Here is a 21,020-nt window from a genome sequence, read left to right on the forward strand (position 1 = left end):
GCAGGGCCCAAGCACTTGGGCCATCCTCCACTGCACTCCCTGGCCACAGCAGAGAGCTGGCCTGGAAGAGGGGCAACGGGACAGAATCCGGTGCCCTGACTGGGACTAGAACCTGGTGTGCCGGTGCCGCAAGGCGGAGGATTAGCCTAGTGAGCCGCGGCGCCGGCCAAAATGTCTATTTTTTTAAAGTAGTTTTACAATGGAAACAATCCAAACTGTTAAGGAGATAAATTGTGATATACCCATACAATAACATGCTATTCAGCAATAAAAAATGAACAACTATTAATAATGCAAGAACATGGAAGATCACAAAAGCATTGTCTATAGCAAAAAAAAAGTCAGACAAAAAGTCTACTAAGTTAAAAAAAAAAGAGGAGCTAATAAAAAGAAAGTCTACTAAGTGCATGAATCCATTTATATGAAATTCTAGAAAAGGCAAAAGGTTTAGCAACAGAAATCAGATCAATCTTTGCCATAAGTGGAGGGAATTGATTGAAAGAGATAGGAGGGAATTTGGGGGATAATGAAAATGTTCTTAAGTCTTGACTGTAGTGATTATTACACAACTCTGCATTTGTCAAAACTCATCAAACCGTACACTAAAAATTGGTGAATGTTATTACACGTAAATTATACCTCACAAAAGCGGATATAAAAATATTTAAAACACATACCTCTGTGTTATTTTAGAACTTCCTGTTACAAACTGCTTTAAGTATTGAAGTTTATAATACACATACAAAAGGGTATACAAATCATCAACATACACCTCAGCAAATTATCACAAAGCCCATTCATGTAAATATCACCTAGGGAAAGGAAGAGATTACTGTGAGTACTCCAGAATATCCACCCATTCTCTCCAAGTAGAATTTTACTACTGTTTAACCCTGTAAAAACAGTTTGCTGGTGCCTGTTTTTGACCTTTCACCTAAAGGGCATTGTGTAAAAAAGTAAAATTTGTGTCTCTAAAGAGACATCTGACTTCGTCCTGTGCTACTGGGAGTTGACCTTTAGTCCGTGAGATCTGCTGCCTAATAAGCATGTCTTTGTTACCTGGGGGTCTTGTGTGAGTCCAGTATCAGCTCAAACTCTTCAGGGACTGGAGGTTGAAAGTTAGCCACATGCACGGCCAATCATGACTGAGTTTTAAACCTCCAAATGCCAAAGCTGGAGTGATCCTCTCTGGCTGGCAAAACTTATGTGTATTAGGGGACAACATAGCTGGGAGACGTCAGCTCTACAACTAGGCAGGAACTGAAAGCTCCTTGTGTGGCACTCTGCTGGACTTGGTTCCATGCACCTACTCTTCTGACTGATTTTAATTTGCACCTTTTGCTGTAATGAACAGTAACTATGAGTATAAAAGTTTCAGTGAGTCCTGTCAGTCCTTCTACCAAATTAGCAAACATGAAGGTGGTCATGGGAACCCCTGAACTTGCAGTTAGCACCAGAAATGTGAGTGCTCTTCGGGGCCCCTGAACTTGGTAATTGGTGTCAGAAGCAAGGACAGTCTTGGGAACCTATGAACTCTGCAAAAATCATGAAGATTACTTTTAGTATATCTTCTTTTGCTCAGCATTATGATTTTGTGATTCATTCATGTTGTAGCTTAAGCATAATTTTCCACTTTGCTTGTACAGTAACACACTATACGAACTGACTGTAATTTATTCACTCTACTGTTGATAGACATTTGGATTCTTTCCCGATTTGAAGTATTAGGATCAGCAGACCTACAAGGAAAAACAAGGGAATCTATAATCATAGCAGGAGATTCTAACATATCTGTCTCAGTTGGTAAGAACAAGCAAAAAAATCCATAAAAATACATTTTTAAGGGTCGGCACTGTGGTGTAGCAGGTAAAGCTACCACCTGCAGTACCAGCATCCTAATGGGCAGTGGTTCAAGTCCGGCTGTTCCACTTCTTATCCAGCTCTCTGCTTATGGCCAGGAAAAGCAGCAGAAGATGGCCCAAGTGCTTGGGCCCCTGCACCCACATGAGAAAACCAAAAGGAGCTCCTGGCTCCTGACTTCAGATTGGTTCAGCTGCAGTCATTGCGGTCATTTGAGGAGTGAACCAGTGGATGGAAGACCTCTCTCACTCTCACTCTGCCTTTCAAATAAATAAATAATTTTTTTTAAAAAAAGAAAATATACTTTTAAAACATTTATTTATTAATTTGAAAGGAGAGTGACGAGAGACAGGAAGAGAGAGATCTTCCATCTACTGGCTCACTCCCCAAATGACCACCACAGCCAGGACCAAGGCAGGCAAAAGGCAGGAGCTAAAAATTCCTTCCTAATCTGCCACATGGGTGTCACAGGCCCAAGTACTTGGGACAGCTTATGCAGCCTTCCCAGGCTGAATCAGAAGTGGAGCAGCAGGAACTTGAACCAGCGCTCTGATATCTGAAACTGATGTCAAAAGCAGTGGCTTAACTCACTGTACCACAATGCCAGCACCAGAATATTGATTTTAATGACACAATTGATGTATTAGACATAACTCAATACATAAAACGCTTTTAGGGGGGCCGGCGTTGTGGTGCAGCAGGTTAAAGCCCTGGCCTGAAGCACTGGCATCTCACAAGGGCACCAGTTCGAGTCCTGGCTGCTCCACTTCCGATCCAGCTCTCTGCTATGGCCTGGGAAGGCAGTGGAAGATGGCCCAAGTCCTTGGGAGACCTGGAAAAAGCTCCTGGCTCCTGGCTTCAGATCTGCACAGTTCCAGCCGTTGTGGCCATTTGGGGAGTGAACCAGCAGGTGGAAGACCTCTCTCTCTGTCTCTACCTCTCTCTGTAACTTTGTCTTTCAAATAAATAAGATAAATCTTAAAATAATAATGACTAATCCCCCCAGTGAATACTATAATCTTATACTATTCTGAGATCTATACAAGTATTATTTCAGTGAATTTTCATAGCATCTCTTCTAATTTTGTGACTAAAAAAATTGAGGCATAGAAAAGTTAGAGAATTTTTCATAATTCCACACCTAAAATACGGCAGATCTAAAACTCAACTTTCAGGAAATCTAATTCTAGAGTCAAGTTCTGAATTCCTATGATTTTTTTCAATTCCTATTTTCTCTTTATTTTTGAGTAAAGTTTGATATTTCACAATTTCCTGGAGAACCACTGTTTCATCTAGATTTGAAAATTTATTAGCATCACCTGAATTTCAAATTTTGATAGAAAGTTCCAGAATTTGTATCAACTTAAAACTAATTTAGCCCTAGCCGGCGCCGCGGCTCACTAGGCTAATCCTCCGCCTAGCGGCGCCGGCACACCGGGTTCTAGTCCCGGTCGGGGCGCCGGATTCTGTCCCGGTTGCCCCTCTTCCAGGCCAGCCCTCTGCTGTGGCTAGGGAGTGCAGTGGAGGATGGCCCAGGTGCTTGGGCCCTGCACCCCATGGGAGACCAGGAAAAGCACCTGGCTCCTGGCTCCTGCCATCGGATCAGCGCGGTGCGCCGGCCGCAGCGCGCCGGCCGCGGCGGCCATTGGAGGGTGAACCAACGGCAAAGGAAGACCTTTCTCTCTGTCTCTCTCTCTCACTGTCCACTCTGCCTGTCAAAAAAAAATAAATAAATAAAAAAAAATAAAAAAAAAAAAAACTAATTTAGCCCTATATTCTTGCTTCCCATATCATGAATGCTATAACTTACCTGGGGCAACAGTACATGTGAATCTTGCACTAAAATTTCATAACAAAAACAATCATCACCTCATCTAAGACATTTTTGATCACCACAAGTTTCTAAAAGTTTGATGCTTGAAGATTAAAGATCACTAACATTGATGATATGAAACATAATTTTCCAGACAGATATACTTTTTAAAAATTCTTTTACTGTGATAGAGGAGTATATGGCAAGACAAACTTAAGGTAGTAAGTGACTGTACATTGAACATTTATGTAGTCATTATTACTTACAATGTCAGCAGTTAGAAACAATCTGCATGTTTTTTTCTCACATCAGCTCACTTCCCTTTCAGCCATTTATTTAATTTTTTATCAAAAGAATATTTATTAAAATTATTAAGAATTCATAGTGAAACAGGGTTGTATACATAAACACAGGAATTAGAAGGGAAAGCACAAGTGCTTTGCTCCTCACAACGCACCAGGTAAATACAAAATTGTACATATCTTGTGGTGTAGTTTATCAGCATTATTATTTTTACATAAGAAAATAGACAACCAGAAAGTTTTGTTAAGCATATAGTTTACAATCCCAGATGGAATTATAAGCAGAGATGCTTGGTTACTAAACCCTTACTTTTTCTACCCTGCCACCCAAGAGTAGCTTGGCAGCTTTCAATATTAATGTTGCACATTTATTCTCCCTGCTGGACCTTTTCCTGAGAATAAGAGGAAAGCTCTCCCAGAGTAGAAACAACATAATCTTTCCCATGACTTTTCCATTTCCAAACCACCATAACAACATCAACAAAATCACAAGTCATGTTCTGTAGTTTATGTGTTTAATTTCATGTATTTTTAAGAATTCTACTATATTTCCAACTTTTTCTATCTTTTAATTAATTTTTTTAAAGATTTATTTATTTATTTGAAAGTCAGAGTTACACAAAGAAAGAGAGGCAGAGAGAGAGAGAGGTCTACCATCCGATGGTTCACTCCCCAAATGGCCACAATGGCCGGAGCTGTGCCGATCTGAAGGCAGGAGCCAGCTGCTTCTTCCAGGTCTCCCACACGGGTGCAGGGACCCAAGGACTTGGGCCATCTTCTACTGCTATCCCGGGCCATAGCAGAGAGCTGGACAGGAAGTGGAGCAGCTGGGTCTCGAACCAGAGCCCATATGGGATGCCAGTGCTTCAGGCCAGGGTGTTAACCCACTGTGTCACAGCACTGGCCCCATCTTTTAAGTAATTTTAACAGATTCTATGTGATTTGTAGATACAAGTCAAAGAACAAATAATGATATTCCCTTCCTCCTTTCTTCCCATCCTCCTTGCTTCTACCTTTCTTTTTTTAACATAGTTTAAATCTACATTACAGTAAAAAGGCTTAATACTTCACCAAATAAGAAGTTTAACAAGTAAAAAGCAAAAAGACCCTAATTTAGTGGGAACATAGACAATGGCTGTGAACTATAATTGAATGGAAAAATGACCATTTCATTCACATACAGTTATTTTTGCAATTAGTTATTCATAATTTCTTTCAATGAAATAGAACCAATGCAACCTAAATAGAACAATGTAATATCTAAATGTTTCCTGTGTGGTTACAAGATAATAATTAAGTTCACTTATACTTTAATCCATCTCCTTGCAACAGTTTATGCACAAGAATAATTTTATGTAGATTTTAATGCAAATAATTATATATATATATAGTACTCTACTAGTTATCACAGATCAGGGAAAATATATGATATTTATATTTTTGAGACTTGCTTATTTCACTAAGTATAATGGCTCCCAGTTTGCTAAAGACAGGATTTCATTCTATTATATGGCTGTGTCATCTTCCATAGTCTATATATACCACATTTTCTTTATCCAGTCATCAGCTAAAGGACATTTAGGTTGATTCCATATTTTAGCTACTGCAAATTGAGCTGTAATAAACATGGTGGGTTACAGATAACTCTTTTATATGCTTATTTCATTTCCCTTATTTCATTTTCCCAGGAGTGGGATAGCTGAATCATATAGTAGATCTGTGTTCAGCTTTCTGAGGAATCTCCATGGCTGTCTTCCACAATGGCTGTACCAATCTGCATTCCCACCAACCAAGGATTAAGGAACATTTTCCCCACATCCTCATCAGTATTCAGTTTTCTGATTTATGTATGAGAGCCATTCTAACTGGAGTGAGGTGAACCTCAGTATGGTTTTGATTTGCATTTCTCTGATGGCTAATGATTCTGAGCATTTTTTCATATGTCTGTTGGACATTTGAATTTCATCTTTTGAAAAATGCCTGTTCAAGTCTTTTGCCCATTTCTTAACTGGATTGTTTGTTTTGTTGTTAAGTTTCTTGAGCTCTTTTTAGATTCTAGATATTAATCCTTTATCAGTTGCATAGTTTGCAAATATTCTCTCCCATTCTGTGGGCAGCCTCTTGACTTTGTTAAATGGTTCCTTTGTAGTTCAGAAGCTTCTTAGCTTAATGTAATATCATTTGCCTATTTTGGCTTTGATTGCCTGTGCTTCTGGAGTCTTTTCCAAGAAATCTTTGCCTATACCAATGTCTTGCAGAGTTTCCCCAATATTATCCTCTAGTAATTTGATGTTATCAGGTCACAGATTTAGATCCTTGATCCATTTTGAGTTGATTTTTGTGTAAGGTGTAAGGTATGTGTGTTGTTTCATACTTCTACATGCAGAGACCCAATTTTCCCAGCACTGTTTGTTGAATAGTTTGTCCTTTCTCCAGGGGTTGACTGTAGCTCCTTTGTCAAAGATTAGCTGGCTGTAGATGCTTGGACTGGCTCCAAGCACTTGGGCCATCCTCCACTGCACTCCCGGGCCACAGCAGAGAGCTAGACTGGAAGAGGGGCAACTGGGACAGAATCCAGCACCCTGACCAGGACTAGAACCTGGGGTGCTGGTGCTGCAGGCAGAGGATTAGCCTATTGAGCCACTGTGCCAGCCTGTATATCTTCTGTCTCCCCTTCTAGAAAGTAAGCTCCATGAAGTTAAAGCTGTTCTTTCTTATTCTCTGCTCCATTCTCAGTACTTAAAATAGTAGCAATTAGGCCGGCGCCGTGGCTCAATAGGCTAATCCTCCGCCTGCAGTGCTGGCACACCAGGTTTTGTCCCGGTTGCTCCTCTTCCAGTCCAGCTCTCTGCTGTGGCCCGGGAGTGCAAAGGAGGATGGTCCAAGTCCTTGGGCCCTGCACCCGCATGGGAGACCAGGAGAAGCACCTGGCTCCTGGTTTCGGATCAGTGCAGTGTGCCAGCTGCAGCGCGCTGGCCACAGCAGCCACTGGAGGGTGAACCAACGGCAAAGGAAGACCTTTCTCTCTGTCTTACTGTCCACTCTGCCTATCAAAAAAAAAAAAAAAAAAGTAGCAATTAGTAAATAGTAGAGGTTCAATAAGTATTTGTTGAATGCAGTGCCTAAGTGTAGGTGTTATCTGATTTTAAAAGTTTTTTTTTCTAGAATCAAGACAGAGGGAGACAGATGGACAAATTGAGAGGGCTGACATCCACTGGTTCATTCCCCACATGCTCACAAGGGCTAGGGCTAGGCCAGGCCAAAGCTGGCAGGAACTCAATCCAGGTCTCCCACAAGATTGGTAAGAATCCAGTTACTTGAGCCATTACCAATGCCTCCCAAAGTCCACATTATCATAAAGCTGGAGTAAGAATTTTTGAGCCAAGCATCAAATCCAGGTACTCCAGTATGTGATACAGGCATCTTAAATGGCATCTTCACCACTAGGCCAAACAATCACCCTTTGATTGATTAAAATTTTACTGGGCAACCATTGTGTCATGTAAAGTTTGGTGATAAAGTGGTTAACATCTATGATCTTATGAAGTAAAAAGATGCAGACAAAATTTCAATCTCCTACTGATTGGGAATATTTTATTTAAATGCTGTAAAATCACTTCACTAAGAGTTGACATGATATCATTCAATTAGTAACATTTTATAACAAAAGATTACCTTCAAAATGCTGTATTCCCATCCAAAGATACCAAACATTTCACCAACTACTTCAAGTAATTTTGAAAATCACCCTTAGCAGTAACGTGAGAAGGGGCCTACACCTAAGATGTCAGCCAACAGCAGCAGACTGAATGTTTCCTAATTTCTACTTCCATACTTCTTGCAGGTATCCTCCTTCGTTACTTTTCCACACATTTTCTCTTTAATTAGAAATACAATTAATTAAGTCTCCTTTAAAAACAAACGCTGTGTGTTTCTATATGATTTGGTCATTTAAATAAATCAGAGCTTTTGAAGAATCACACACCAGTTTCCCTGATCATAGTAGCTTTGCAGAATGCTGACATTACTCAAAGTCTGGCAGGCAGCTTCCAGCTCTCCCTCACAGAACACATGGTAGTAACGGTGAAACACAGCACTGGTATCACAGGATCCTAATGGACCCAATGACTCAACAGGTTTGGCTTTCCCAGAGCTTCCCTTAAGGTGCCAGGGAACCAGAACATCTTGAGAATGAAAAGAAGTCCTGTTGGTATGAACAGGCAGCTCGGAATTAGCAACTTTGTTTGAATGACATTCTCCCTCCTGAATGTCACTAAAGGAGGGGACCGAAGATGCTGTGTCTTGATGGCCCATGTCAGGCATCTGCTCCAGAAGCAACCCTTGTGCAGAAGCGTCACTGCTTATTTCCTCTTTCTTTCCTTGGCTAATTCTATTTCCTTTAAGATATTTAGACTTCTGTTTATTATATTCTTGTTCCATTGCCCAGACATAGATAAGTGCTTTCCCACCAGGTCTCAGGAGTCGAACGAGTTCTTGGAGAGCCAACACTCTACGTTCCTAATAAAGAGTAAATAAGTAAATATACAAACACATTGCCATTAAGCATTCCCAAGAGAGGAAATGGGAATATATAACTGACTGTAGGGCTGTTTCCATCAGAATGAACAGAAAGAAAATATAACAAAATGTCTTATATAAAGCAGGGGCTGTTTTGTGATTAAGAAAAAAAGTTGAGGAAGTAGAGAAAAGGAAATTTTTATTTCTGTTCATCTTCTCTATGGCTTTTTCCTTAACCAACTGGCTGGGATACATGAAAAAACTGGCCAGTTCTTATTGAGCTATGAGTAGTATACGAAGAACTTTCAGGTTAATCATTACATTTATATATACATTTATATAACACTTGTATAAAATCATTACATTTATATAATACTTATGTAAACTGTATTTTGAAGACTCTTATTTAGCACCTTGATGAAGTGTTCATATTAATTCTCATCACTTAAAACAACCATGAAGACTGGATGAAATACATGAGACAGCTGCTTCAAGGCATTGGTGACCAACACTACAGGCAGGACTTAGAAGGCTATGATCCCTGAGAGAAAGGGAATGAACCCAGGTGAGCTTACATTCACCCCATTTTTCCCTGAGATTATTTACTAATCTTACACTGTCAGGAAATGGTAAACATACCAAAGTCAGCTGGACTATAATGTAAAGGACAGATGTTGTAAAGGTCAAGAGTAATCATTAAAAAAACAATAAAATATTAACCAGCAAGCTAACAGAAGAGGAAAAAAATATAACAATAAACTATATTAAAACTATAAGCCTTGCCATCAGAGAGCTAAGATTTACACACACACACACACACACACACAATTGACAAAAGAAATGGATCTTTCCAGTTCCATTCCAGTTCCACAGCACTTTTAGCCTCAGATAATGCCTTCAACTTTCAAAGCAACAGATACTGCACTGTACACCTAAGTGGCCCATTCAATATGGCCAAAAGATCCAGTAAGTAATCTCAAATTATATGTTAACATAGGAGGAAGCACTGTATATGTTATGGTAGTTAAAAGAGAGGATTTTAAGTGTACTCCTTTTTTATGCTGAATAATATTCCATTGTATGTATATACCACATTTTGTCTATCCATTTATCCATCAATGGACATTTGAATTGTTTCCACTATTTGGCTACTGTGAATAATGCTATCATGAACGCAGGTATACAAATATCCATTTGAGGCTCTGCTTCTAATTCTTTTACACCTAGAAGTAGAATTGCTCAATTACATGGTAACTCCATGTCAGATTTTCTAAGGAACTGCCACACATTTTTTCACAATGGCTGTGCTACTTTACATTCTCATCAGCAAAGCATAAGGTTTTAATTTCTCTACTTCCTCAACTACACTTGTTATTTCCTATGTTTCTGATAAATTTCATCCTAATGTACATGGTGTGTTAGATCATTAGGGTTTTTATTTGCATTTCTCTAATGATTAGTGACTTTGAGTACTTTTTCACATATTTATTTGCCATTTATATATCCTCCTTGGAAAAATCTCTATTTAAGACCTCTGTCCATTCTTTAATTTTTTTTTTTGTTACTGTTACATCTTGGGAGTTCTGTATATATTTTGAATTCCTTCTCAGATATATGATTCACAAATATTTTCTTCCACTCCATAAGTTGCTTTTTCATGCTTTGACTGTTTGAGGCATAAAAATACTTATTTTTGATAAAATACAATTTATTTACTTATTCTTCCATTGCCTATACTTTTGATATATCTAAAAAAATCATGCCAAATCCAATGACATGAAGCTTTTCTTCTGTTTTCTTCTTATAGTTTTAAATTTTAGCTCCTGTAAATAGGTCTTTGATCCATAATGGGTTATTTTTTGCAAATGGTATAAAGTAAAAATACAATTTCATTCTTGCATGTGGTCAATGACTTATTTTTAAAATAAATTTCAATAGATATGGAAAGGTAAACATAATAAATTTTTTAAGATTTACAGAGAACTGCAAACAGAGGAAGTGGTCGAACACACATTTGCAAGAGTAAAAAATGGATATAGGTATATTTATGCATAATGATATCTTTCAGAATTTGAAAATGAAGACAATCCACTGCCACTGAGTTACAGTTGAAGAGAGCACTGGGTACCAAACATTTCTTTGAAATGAAGAGGATTTTCTAGTTTAGTGGTGCACTTACAGCCTGAAAACTTTTTTCTGTTTGCAATACTGCTTCTAAGTGTGCTGATGGCTGGTGCATTTCTCTGCAAAGAGCTCCTTACATTGTTTGCTGCAGCCCAGCAGAATTTCTTGGGTTACTATCACAGAGTCAGTGAATGAAGAAGCATAGAGTTTCATGATTTGTTTTGTTTTGAACTTGGGTAGGGTCACAGGGTCTACCCAAACTGCAGGTAACTCACAAGGTGAACAACGAAGTTATTGCTTAGCTTAGCAGATAAACTGTTAACAGAGGGGGAAAAGGGCTTTTTCTTTAAAAAAATAAAATTTACAACATCAAACTCATTTTTTTAAAATTGATAACATATTAAAAGAGTCAGCATACTACTCTTACTTAAGTAAGACAACATTTTGAAAACAAAACAAAACAAAAAAGACAGGAAAGAAGGAAAACAGAATGTAAAAGAAAGTGAGACTCCTGTCAGGGATAACAGCAGAGTTGGGCTGAGAAAGAAAAGGGGGGTGAGGGGAGGAGAAAAGAAGAGAAACAGAGAAGAGACTCACAGCCTAAAAAAGAAGAGTACATTTAAGAGGCCTATAGCAATATTCTCAAAGTCTCTTCCCATCAAAATTCTGTGACTCTCTGGATCTGAAGAAAGGGAATGAGACTTCAGGTAGAAAAAAGGTTAAAACATATAGCAACAGAAAAAAGTCCCCTCTGGCCTCTGTTTAAGTAAACATGATTCCCATGTAGCCCATCTTAATTGTATGTGCTCTCTTGCAAAGAGGGCAAATTATATTACAATACAAGAGATGAAATGACAAGCTAAAACAGGCTCCAAAATCCATTAGCTTTCCCTGCCACTTTGGCTAAAATTTTTATTTTTATTTTTTTATTTTTATTTTTATTTTTATTTTTATTTATTTATTTATTTATTTGACAGGCAGAGTGGACAGTGAGAGAGAGACAGAGAGAAAGGTCTTCCTTTGCCATTGGTTCACCCTCCAATGGCCGCTGCGGCCGGCACACCACACTGATTCAAAGCCAGGAGCCAGGTGCTTCCTCCTGGTCTCCCATGGGGTGTAGGGCCCAAGCACTTGGGCCATCCTCCACTGCACTCCCGGGCCACAGCAGAGAGCTGGCCTGGAAGAGGGGCAACTGGGCCAGAATCCGGTCCCCGACCGGGACTAGAACACGGTGTGCTGGCGCCACAAGGTGGAGGATTAGCCTATTGAGCCACGGCGCTGGCCTTTTTTTTTTTTTTTTTTTTTGGCTACAAGTTCTTAGAGAAAGACAGACAATACTTACTGCTGTTGCAAAATGGTGAATAACAGCAATGGAGATGCAGGCATCACAAGACTCACTGCGGACTGGCACTGCCAGCGCATCACACGCAAAGGCCTGAAATTGCCTTTCTCTACAAATGTCCACAAGATTCTGGCTACGGTCACAACCAATCTGTAATACACAAAGAGAATTTCACAACATTTTGTTTAAATGTCACTAGAAATTAAGAATTATGGATTTATTTCATACCTTAAAGTCATGAGACAGATTTCATATTCACTGTGAAAAGGTCTGAGGCCATGACATCATTTGTCAGAATATACAATTATTCATGGGAACATTTATTACCTTAGTAGATATCAAACAGAACTCAAATTAGTATATGGAAACAAAATGAGCAGGAAAAATATGAGAATAATGGAAATGGGAGTTCCAAATTTGCATCTAATTAGTCACCATTCAGAATCTAAGTCTTTCTGCAACATCACACTTTTAAAAAAAATGGAAGTTATCCCATGAATACGGACAGCTAGTATTTTGGAGGAAGTTACAAATAAGGGATCTAAGTTCCCTCTCATTACTATATATCCTGTATTGTAACAGCCCAAATAGCAGAAGGGCAAGTGATTCTTTGTTCTGTTTTATACTTTTCAATGTGATCACTGTTTATAATCAGAAAATAAAAATCCCCAAACAAAAAAGTAAAATAATTTATTTCATTTTTAAAAATTACTAATTTTTTTTCTGCGAAACACCTAACTTTATCAAGAATAAAGGGCAAGGCCAGCATTGCGGTACAGTGGGTTAAGCTGCTACCTTTGAGTCCTGGCTGCCCCACCTGTGATCCAGCTCCCTGCTAATGTGCCTGAGAAAGCAGAAGATGGCCTGAGTGCTTGGGACCATGAACCCACATGGGAGACACTGAGGAAGCTCCTGGCGCCTGGCTTTGGCCTTGCCCAGTCCCGGTAGATGGGGCCATTTGGGCAGTACCCCAGTGGGTAGAAGATTTCTCCCTCTCTCTGTCTCTCCCTCTCTCTATATAACTTTGTCTTCAAATAAATAAATAAATCTTACAAAAAAAAAGAATAAAGGGTTAAGGGGCTAGGGGCAGACATTTGACCTAGCGATTAACACATCTCACATTGGAGTGCCTGGGATTAAGTTTTGGTTCTACTCCTGACTCCTGACAATGTAGATCATAGAAAGCAGCAGTAATAACAGTAATGGATTCAAGTGACTGAGTTCCTGCACTCACATGGGAGATCTCTACTGAGTTGCTGGCTCCCAGCTTCCAGTTGCAGGAATTTGGGGAATTATATACTTTTAAACTGTTACGTTTAAAAGAGGAGTACATAAAGTGTTCTTTGGGTAAACATTTCACCATAACCAAATCATCCCCAAGCAGGTGAGACCTAACATGCCTTATGCATTTCTCCAGTTCTGTGGAGAGTTTGGAGATTGGAACTTCCCATCTTCTTTCTGGTATTGTTATTTTTGTACAGTTTTCCTGTTTAGTTCTATAAAGACAATACACACACTCAAATAGGTATATATATGGATACGGCTCCATGAGCACATGTACGTTGGGGAAGAAATAGAAGAGGTTAAGAAATATTATATCACTAATCAATAATTATCCCCAGGTACTTCTTTTTACTCCAGTCTTGATCACGAGAGAAAGATTTACATAAGCAGATTTAGTCAAACAGAAGTGGCTACCTTAAGCTTATATCTACTCATTTAATTTTTTTATGTAATAAGCACTGATCCTTAGGGTTCTCTTAGCCTTTCTGAGAATAAAAACTAGGAATCTTCATATCAAAACAATTGTTACTGAGTTAAATCACTGCCATGCTCCTCACATTAATGAGTTTCTCCATGAGCAAACTGGTATTAAACAGCCTCTATACTCTACCCCAGAGCTGCTTTCATTTCTAAAGTAGAATCAAAGGGACAAGCCAAAGGTAAAGTATAGCAATCCCTGTGACATATTTCAAGATGCAGAAGTACTGAGGGCCCATTAGTAACAACAGTGGCATGATTCTCAATTAATTGTTCCCCTTACCTTTGTAAGGTCATGCCTGGCTTATTACTTTTGTTTATGTTCACTCATATTCTATGTCACTCAGCCATCAGTCAGTAACAATATCAAGATGACAATACCATATAAAACATGCAGAACATATACTGCATATTTTGGTGCTTTCCACTTTTTCTTATATTTAAAGTTAGTTCAAAGGATCAGAAGTTTCAAGTCTGCCCAATTCTGACACATAGCTGCACCTTACACGTCAACATAAAGAAATCCAACTGCCTGTAAAACAAATCCTCAGAGCTAGGGCTCAACAGCTATCTAGAGGAGGAAAGTTATAATCTAACAACCACAGATGAAACAGAACCAGGAGAAAAGCAGCCAAACAAGCAAGAGGAAATCTCTCTTTCTTGCCAGGCTGTTATGACTGTTAGTTCACAGCATGCCTTTTCATGGGCAGTTGGTAATAAAGCACCAGATCTCGTGCGGATTCCCACTAACTGTTGCCCTGACTCATATCTGGCTCACTACTTGTCTTTTTCACTTATTTTGCCCTAGTCTTCAACATACCATAGAAAAATCATTAGATTTTCTTCTCTTTATTTTCTATTTTTAAATTCCTTTAAGTCTTTATATCAAAGATACCAAGTACTTTAAATTCGCCCTAATAATATTACATAAAGTGAACAAAAGAACAGAAAATGGTTTATGTATAAACACTCACATATATTTAAGGATTCATGTAAACTACATATTTCTGTGCACTGGATGGTGATCAAGGACATAAACATTCATATTGTGTTTTAAATGAACACTTTTTTGCTAGTAAATTTTTAAATCTTTAACGAAACATGAATTATACAATTCTGGAAGTATAGGTAGACATAAAAAAAAATTCAACCTGGTAATAAAAGGTGTAAATTAAGACAATTTCCATTTTTCTCCTATTAAACTACCAAAACTATTTTATAACCAAAACATACTGCATTAGTATCAGTGTGATAAAACATACTCTCAAATCATCTTCTTAAAATTGCTATTGATGACAATACCAATTGGCCGAATAATTTAAAGTACAATTAGGCAAATCATTTTTTAAATAACATACAAAGTTTATAACTTTTGCTCAATTTATTCTTCTAAAAATGTATCCTAAGAAAATAATCCAAAATATGGAAAAGCTAACCTGGCTATAGCAAATGTCTTTTACTGAGTACTACTATTAAAGCAGTTTCTTAACAAATTTAAACCTCATAACACAGGTATTATTATCACCATATTACAGTTTGGGAAACTTTTTTTTTTTTTTTTGACAGGCAGAGTTAGACAGAGAGAGAGAGACAGAAAGAAAGGTCTTCCTTTTCTGTTGGTTCACTCCCCAAATGGCTGCCAAGGCCGACGCACTGTGCTGATCCGAAGCCAGGAGCCGGGTGCTTCCTCCTGGTCTCCCATGCAGGTGCAGGACCCAAGCATTTGGGCCATCCTCCACTGCCTTCCTGGGCTACAGCAGAGAGCTGGACTGGAAGAGGAGCAACTGGGACAGAACTGGAGCCCCAACCGGGACTAGAACCTGGGGTGCTGGCGCCGCAGGCGGAGGATTAGCCAAGTGAGCTGCGACGCTGTCAGGGAAACTTTTTTTAAAGGTTTGTTTTCGGGGCCGGCTCCATGTTGCAGTAGTTTAATCCTCCACCTGTGGTGCCGGCATCCCATATGGGCGCCACTTCAGTCCCAGCTGCCCCTCTCCTAATCCAGCTCTCTGCTATGGCCTGGGAAAGCAGTAGAAGATGGCCCAAGTACTTGGGCCCCTGAACCCACATGGGAGACCCGGAAGAAGCTCCTGGCTCCTGGCTTTGGATCGGTGCACTCTGGGGAGTGAATCAACAGAAGGAAGACCTTTCTCTCTGTCTCTCCCTCTCAGTGTCTGTAACTCTACCTCTCAAATAAATAAATAAATAAAATCTTTTAAAAAAATAAAAATAAATTAAAGAAAAGGTTTGTTTTCTTTTTTCTTAAAGACATTTATTTATTTGAAAGTCAGAGTTACACACAGAGAGAAGGAGAGGCAGAGAGAGAGAGTCTTGCACCATTGGTTCACTCTCCAATTGGGCGCAATGGCTAGAACTGTGCCAATCTGAAGCCAGGAGCCAGAAGCTTCCTCTGGTTCTCCCACATGGGTGCAGGGGCACAAGGACTTGGGCCATCTTCTACTGCTTTCCCAGGCCATAGCAGAGACCTGGGTCAGAAGTGGAGCTGCTGGGACTCGAACTGGCGCCAATATGAGATGCCAGCACCGCAGGCTGCAGCTTTACCCACTATGCCACAGTGCCGGCCCCAGTTGGGGAAATTTCATCTCAAAGAAAAAAAGCAATACATGGTCTTTATCACTCTAAAAACACATATTCTATCATCTAATCCATTTATACCATTTAATTATCTGTTACTTTTAAGAATCATTATGTTTCTGATTCCGTTAAGAGCTGTACTGAGGGTACCTATAGGAGGTTAGAACACATGTAGTCCCATGGAAGGTCTATTTTGATTTTGGATTGAATCATTATTGCTGTGGTATGAGCAGTGAGTATGATGAGGCTCTTTCCTAAGAATCATTTCAATTTTTTTAACAGATTTTTCCATAAAGTTTACTGTGTTACTAGAAAGGCAGCTCTCTAAATGTAACTGTGTATTTCCCCATTATATTCCCTTTTATATCATTTAGGTTTGCATTCCTTAGTTTCTGCTAATAGGAACAGAAATAATGAAGTCATTTGGGTACGTGTTTAGATTCAGGTTTTTTTCTTTTGTTTTTGGAGGGTGAAGAGAAAGAGGTAAAGGAAGAGAAAAGGTGTAGAATGGGGAATGAAAGGGGAGAAAAAAGTCTTCAAGATGAGGTGTAACAATAACTTACTGAGAAGGTAACTTAGTCAAACATATGTATACAAACTGATATTTCAACGAAGTCCATTGGAATTTGTTTTGTGTATGTGTGTGTGTGTGTTTCCTTTAAGGAATTCTTTGTCCTCCAAAGGATATTTAAAGTCAGTATATCATGAGATCTAATATATTTATGTCCCCAATATTAAGAAATAATGTTCACGAGCTAACGCTGTGGCATAGCGGGTGGAGCCACCACCTGTGGTACAGGAATCCCATATGGATGCTGGTTCGAGTCCCAGCTGCTCCACTTCCAATCCAGCTCACTGCTATGGCCTGGGAGGGCAGTGGAAGATGATCCAGGTGCCTGGGCCCCTGCACTTCCATGGGAGACCTGGAGGAAGCTCTAGGCTCCTGCTTCAGATTAGCCCAGCTCCAACCATTGTGGACATTTGGGAAGTTAACCACTGGATTGAGGACCTCTCTCTTACTCTCTGCCTCTGTCTCTCTTTAACTCTGCCTTTCAAACAAACAAATAAATAAATATTTTATTTAAAAAATCAATTAAGAAAATATCCAATTGTAGAAAAATCAGATTGACAATATATAGCTTGAACTGCAAAAAAACAGGTTAAGACAGTAAAGTCCAGTGAAAGGAGTACACTAAACTCTAGATTTGAATCCTGCCCAACAATAACCAAATAAAAAACCTAGGAAAGCTACTTAACACTTCAGAGCCTCTGCTTCATCATCTAAAACACAACAAATAGAAATACCTAATTTTTGGGGCTAGTGCTGTGGCGTAACAGGTAAAGCCGCTGCCTTCAGTGCCAGCATCCTATATGGGTGCCGAATCAAGTCCCAGGTGCTCCACTTCTGATTCAGCTACTTGCCAATGTGCCTGAGAAAGCAATGGAAGATAACCCAAGTCATTGGGACCCTGCACCCATGTGGGAGACCTAGAAGAAGCTCCAGGCTCCTGACTTTGGATTGGCCCAGCTCCAACCATTATGGCCATTTGGGGTGTGAACCAGTGGATGAAAGACTCCTCTTTCTGCCTCTGCCTTCTAAATAAATAAATAAATATTAAAAAAAATCAGAAAAATCAGATTTGCAATATGCAGTTTGAAGTGCAGAAACATAGGTTAAGACAGTAAAGTCCAGTATACTAGATGTGAATCCTGGCCCAGCAATAACCAAGTGAACAACCTAGGAAAGCTACTTACCACCTCAGAGCCTCTATTCATCATCTAAAACACAAAAACAGAAATACCCAATTCTTGGGGCCAGTGCTGTGGCATAGTGGGTTTCTGCCTGAGGCACCAGCATCCCATATAGGTGCCAGTTCAAATCCCAGCTGCTCCACTTCTGATCCAGCTCTGTGCTGATGGCCTGGGAAAGCAGAGGAAGATGGTCCAAGTCCTTGGGCCCCTGCATCTGCATAGGAGACCTAGAGGAGGCTCTTGGCAAGGTACTTATCTGACAAAGGAAAAATACCCAGAATATATAAGCAACTCTCTTTTTTAGAATTTTAGCCTATTCTACACATGAAGATCTAAAATGAATCTCTCAAGTCACCTTTTCTTATTTCATGAACGACAAGAAATGCATTTATTTTCCAGCTCACAAAATGACTGCTCAAAATATACTCAAATATATTCAACCAACCAGGTTGAATTCTCAGCAACTGAAAAACGGCAGGCTTCCTTTTTATCATTCATAATTCCACTTTCTGGTATAATGAAATTCTTAACTCCAACCAGACAAGTAGTTTTCAGTTCCTCATTGAACCAATATTTCATGAGCCTTTGCTAGAGGTCAGATAATGCAGTAGGCTCTGGGGAACCCAGACAGGAAGGACTACATGTTGAGTGCCACTGATAAAAATGAATGTGAATAATAGAGAGTATATGTATTCACAATTTTCCAATCCTTGCAAATATATATACTTTAATGAATCAGCATTAGAATTTTGATTCCATTTCCTATTCAACAAATACTCATTCTTCTCAATTGTAACAGAAGAGTGTTACAATCATGACTCTCAGAAGAAGAAAGAAAGGCTCAGTGGGGTTGACTTCAATCAAGTCTCACTGTCATGAATGATACCTGACTAGATAAAACCATGGATTATCAATAACAAAGAGCAAATACAAGGCCTACTGAGAAACATTTTTGCCCAGTACCTTAAGATTAAAACACCAGAAGATATCTTTTTTTTTTTTTTTTTTGGACAGGCAGAGTGGACAGTGAGAGAGAGAGAGACAGAGAGAAAGGTCTTCCTTTGCCATTGGTTCACCCTCCAATGGCCGCCGCGGCTGGCGCACTGCGGCTGGTGCACCACGCTGATCCGATGGCAGGAGCCAGGTACTTATCCTGGTCTCCCATGGGGTGCAGGGCCCAAGCACTTGGGCCATCCTCCACTGCACTCCCTGGCCACAACAGAGAGCTGCCCTGGAAGAGGGGCAACCGGGACAGAATCCGGCGCTCCAACCGGGACTAGAACCTGGTGTGCCGGCACCACAAGGCAGAGGATTAGCCTAGTGAGCCGCGGTGCTGGCCTCAATTTGTTTTGAACTGTGGTTACAGATGTGATTTTAAGTGACATCAAAAGACTACTTCCTATTAGACATGAACCAACTTATCAGACTTTATTCTTTATGCTAAAATTTAATTGTAAGGATGACAACAATTTTTTAATATCTGTCTTATCTTAATAAAAGCTATTTTTAGCTTTTATCTATCTCTTAATGAACAAATTTTTCCTTTCCTCAGTTGCCATAACTTTCTTCATGTAGATGTAGAGATATTCAAATTGGGTAAAACAAATAATTATTAGCAATCTGTCATATTCCAATAACCCATGAATGTAGACAGTTCTAATTCTCTTTATTTAAGCCCTTCTACTCCTTTTCTTGAGAAAGGGAAGCTCCAGTCTTTACAGAGCAGCATAATTATAAGTTGGTAGTTGGTTTTTTTTTTTTTTTTGGTAAGATTCATTTACTTATTTTGAAAGAGTTACAGAGATAGACAAATACAGAGAGAGAGAGAGAGAGATCTTCCATGAGCTGGTTCACTCCCTAGATAATGAAAGCCAGGAGCCAGGAGCTTCATTTGGGTCTTCCAGGTGGGCGGCAGGGACCAAAGAACTCGGGTCATCCTCCACTGCTTTTCACAGACTGTTAGCAGAGAGCTGGATCAGAAATAGAGCAGCTAGGATTTGAACTGGTACCCATATGGGATATTGGTGTCACAGGCAACAGCTTTATGTGCTATGCCACAACACTGGCCCCTGTTATGAGTTTTTACAACAATGTACTACAGCAGGGAGATCTTCCTTCCTCCAAATGTAGCAGGAAAAAAAGTAGTTTGTTGGAAAATAAATGATAACAATTATTAAAAAGGAGAGAACGATCCAACATGGGAAGTGGGAGACACAGCGGACTCATAGAATGACAAACACCCTAAGCAGCACTCTGGCCTCAGAATCAGCCCTTAAGGCATTCGGATCCGGCTAAAAAGCCCTTGAGAGTATTTCAGGCATGGAAATCCAAGACACTGAGGCAAAAAATATCCTAAATGAAAGATCTCTCTGAGTGAGATTCCAGCTGAAAGACCATCAAAGAAGGAGGTACCTTTCTCTGAAGGGAGGAGAGAACTTCCGCTTTGATTATGGCCTTGTCTAAATAAGGTCAGAGTTGGCAAACTCAAAAGGCTTCCATAGCCTTGGCAGCTCATGACAAGAGCCCCGGGTGATTACTTGACATCATAAATAAGAGTGTCAATTGTTAAATCAACAACAGGACTCACTGTGCACTTGCTCCCTATGTAGGACCTCTGTCCTTAATGTGTTGTACTATGAGAATTAATGGTAAAACTAGTCTTCAAACAGTACTTTATACTTTGTTTGTCTGTGTGGGTGAGAACTGTTGAAATCATGACTTAATATAGAGTTGATCTTCTGTATATAAAGATAATTAAAAATGAATCTTAATGAAGAATGGGATGGAAGAGGGAGTAGGACATGGGAAGGTTTGTGGGTGGGAGGGTGGTTATGGGTAGAAAAACCACTATAATCCGAAAGTTGTACTTTGGAAATTTATATTTATTAAATAAAAGTCTTCTATTAAAAAAAAGAAAAGCAATGATAACAATTGAAAATAGACATTTTGGAAGGAG

General features: G+C 39.4%; 1 protein-coding gene across 7 annotated transcripts in view; it reads right to left on the minus strand.

Moving 5' to 3' along the window:
* Positions 1-1,517: 1,517 nt before the first annotated feature.
* The window catches only part of ALKBH8 (alkB homolog 8, tRNA methyltransferase), a 74,444-nt gene continuing 54,941 nt past the window's right edge, over positions 1,518-21,020 (minus strand). For 5 of the 7 annotated variants that reach the window (XM_008261913.4, XM_051820062.2, XM_051820065.2 and 2 more), the window contains 2 exons: positions 11,960-12,109; positions 7,542-8,493 (listed from right to left, as the gene is read on the minus strand). In XM_008261913.4, the coding sequence (XP_008260135.2) occupies positions 7,936-8,493; positions 11,960-12,109 (708 nt within the window). In that variant the 3' untranslated portion in view covers positions 7,542-7,935. Of the gene's footprint in view, positions 1,740-7,541; positions 8,494-11,959; positions 12,110-18,114; positions 18,321-21,020 lie in introns of those variants that run through there. The other 2 variants (XM_051820072.2, XM_051820085.2) reach the window with 2 other exon arrangements.

The sequence above is a fragment of the Oryctolagus cuniculus genome, chromosome 1 (assembly GCF_964237555.1).
Source record: "Oryctolagus cuniculus chromosome 1, mOryCun1.1, whole genome shotgun sequence".
Taxonomy (NCBI): domain Eukaryota; kingdom Metazoa; phylum Chordata; class Mammalia; order Lagomorpha; family Leporidae; genus Oryctolagus; species Oryctolagus cuniculus.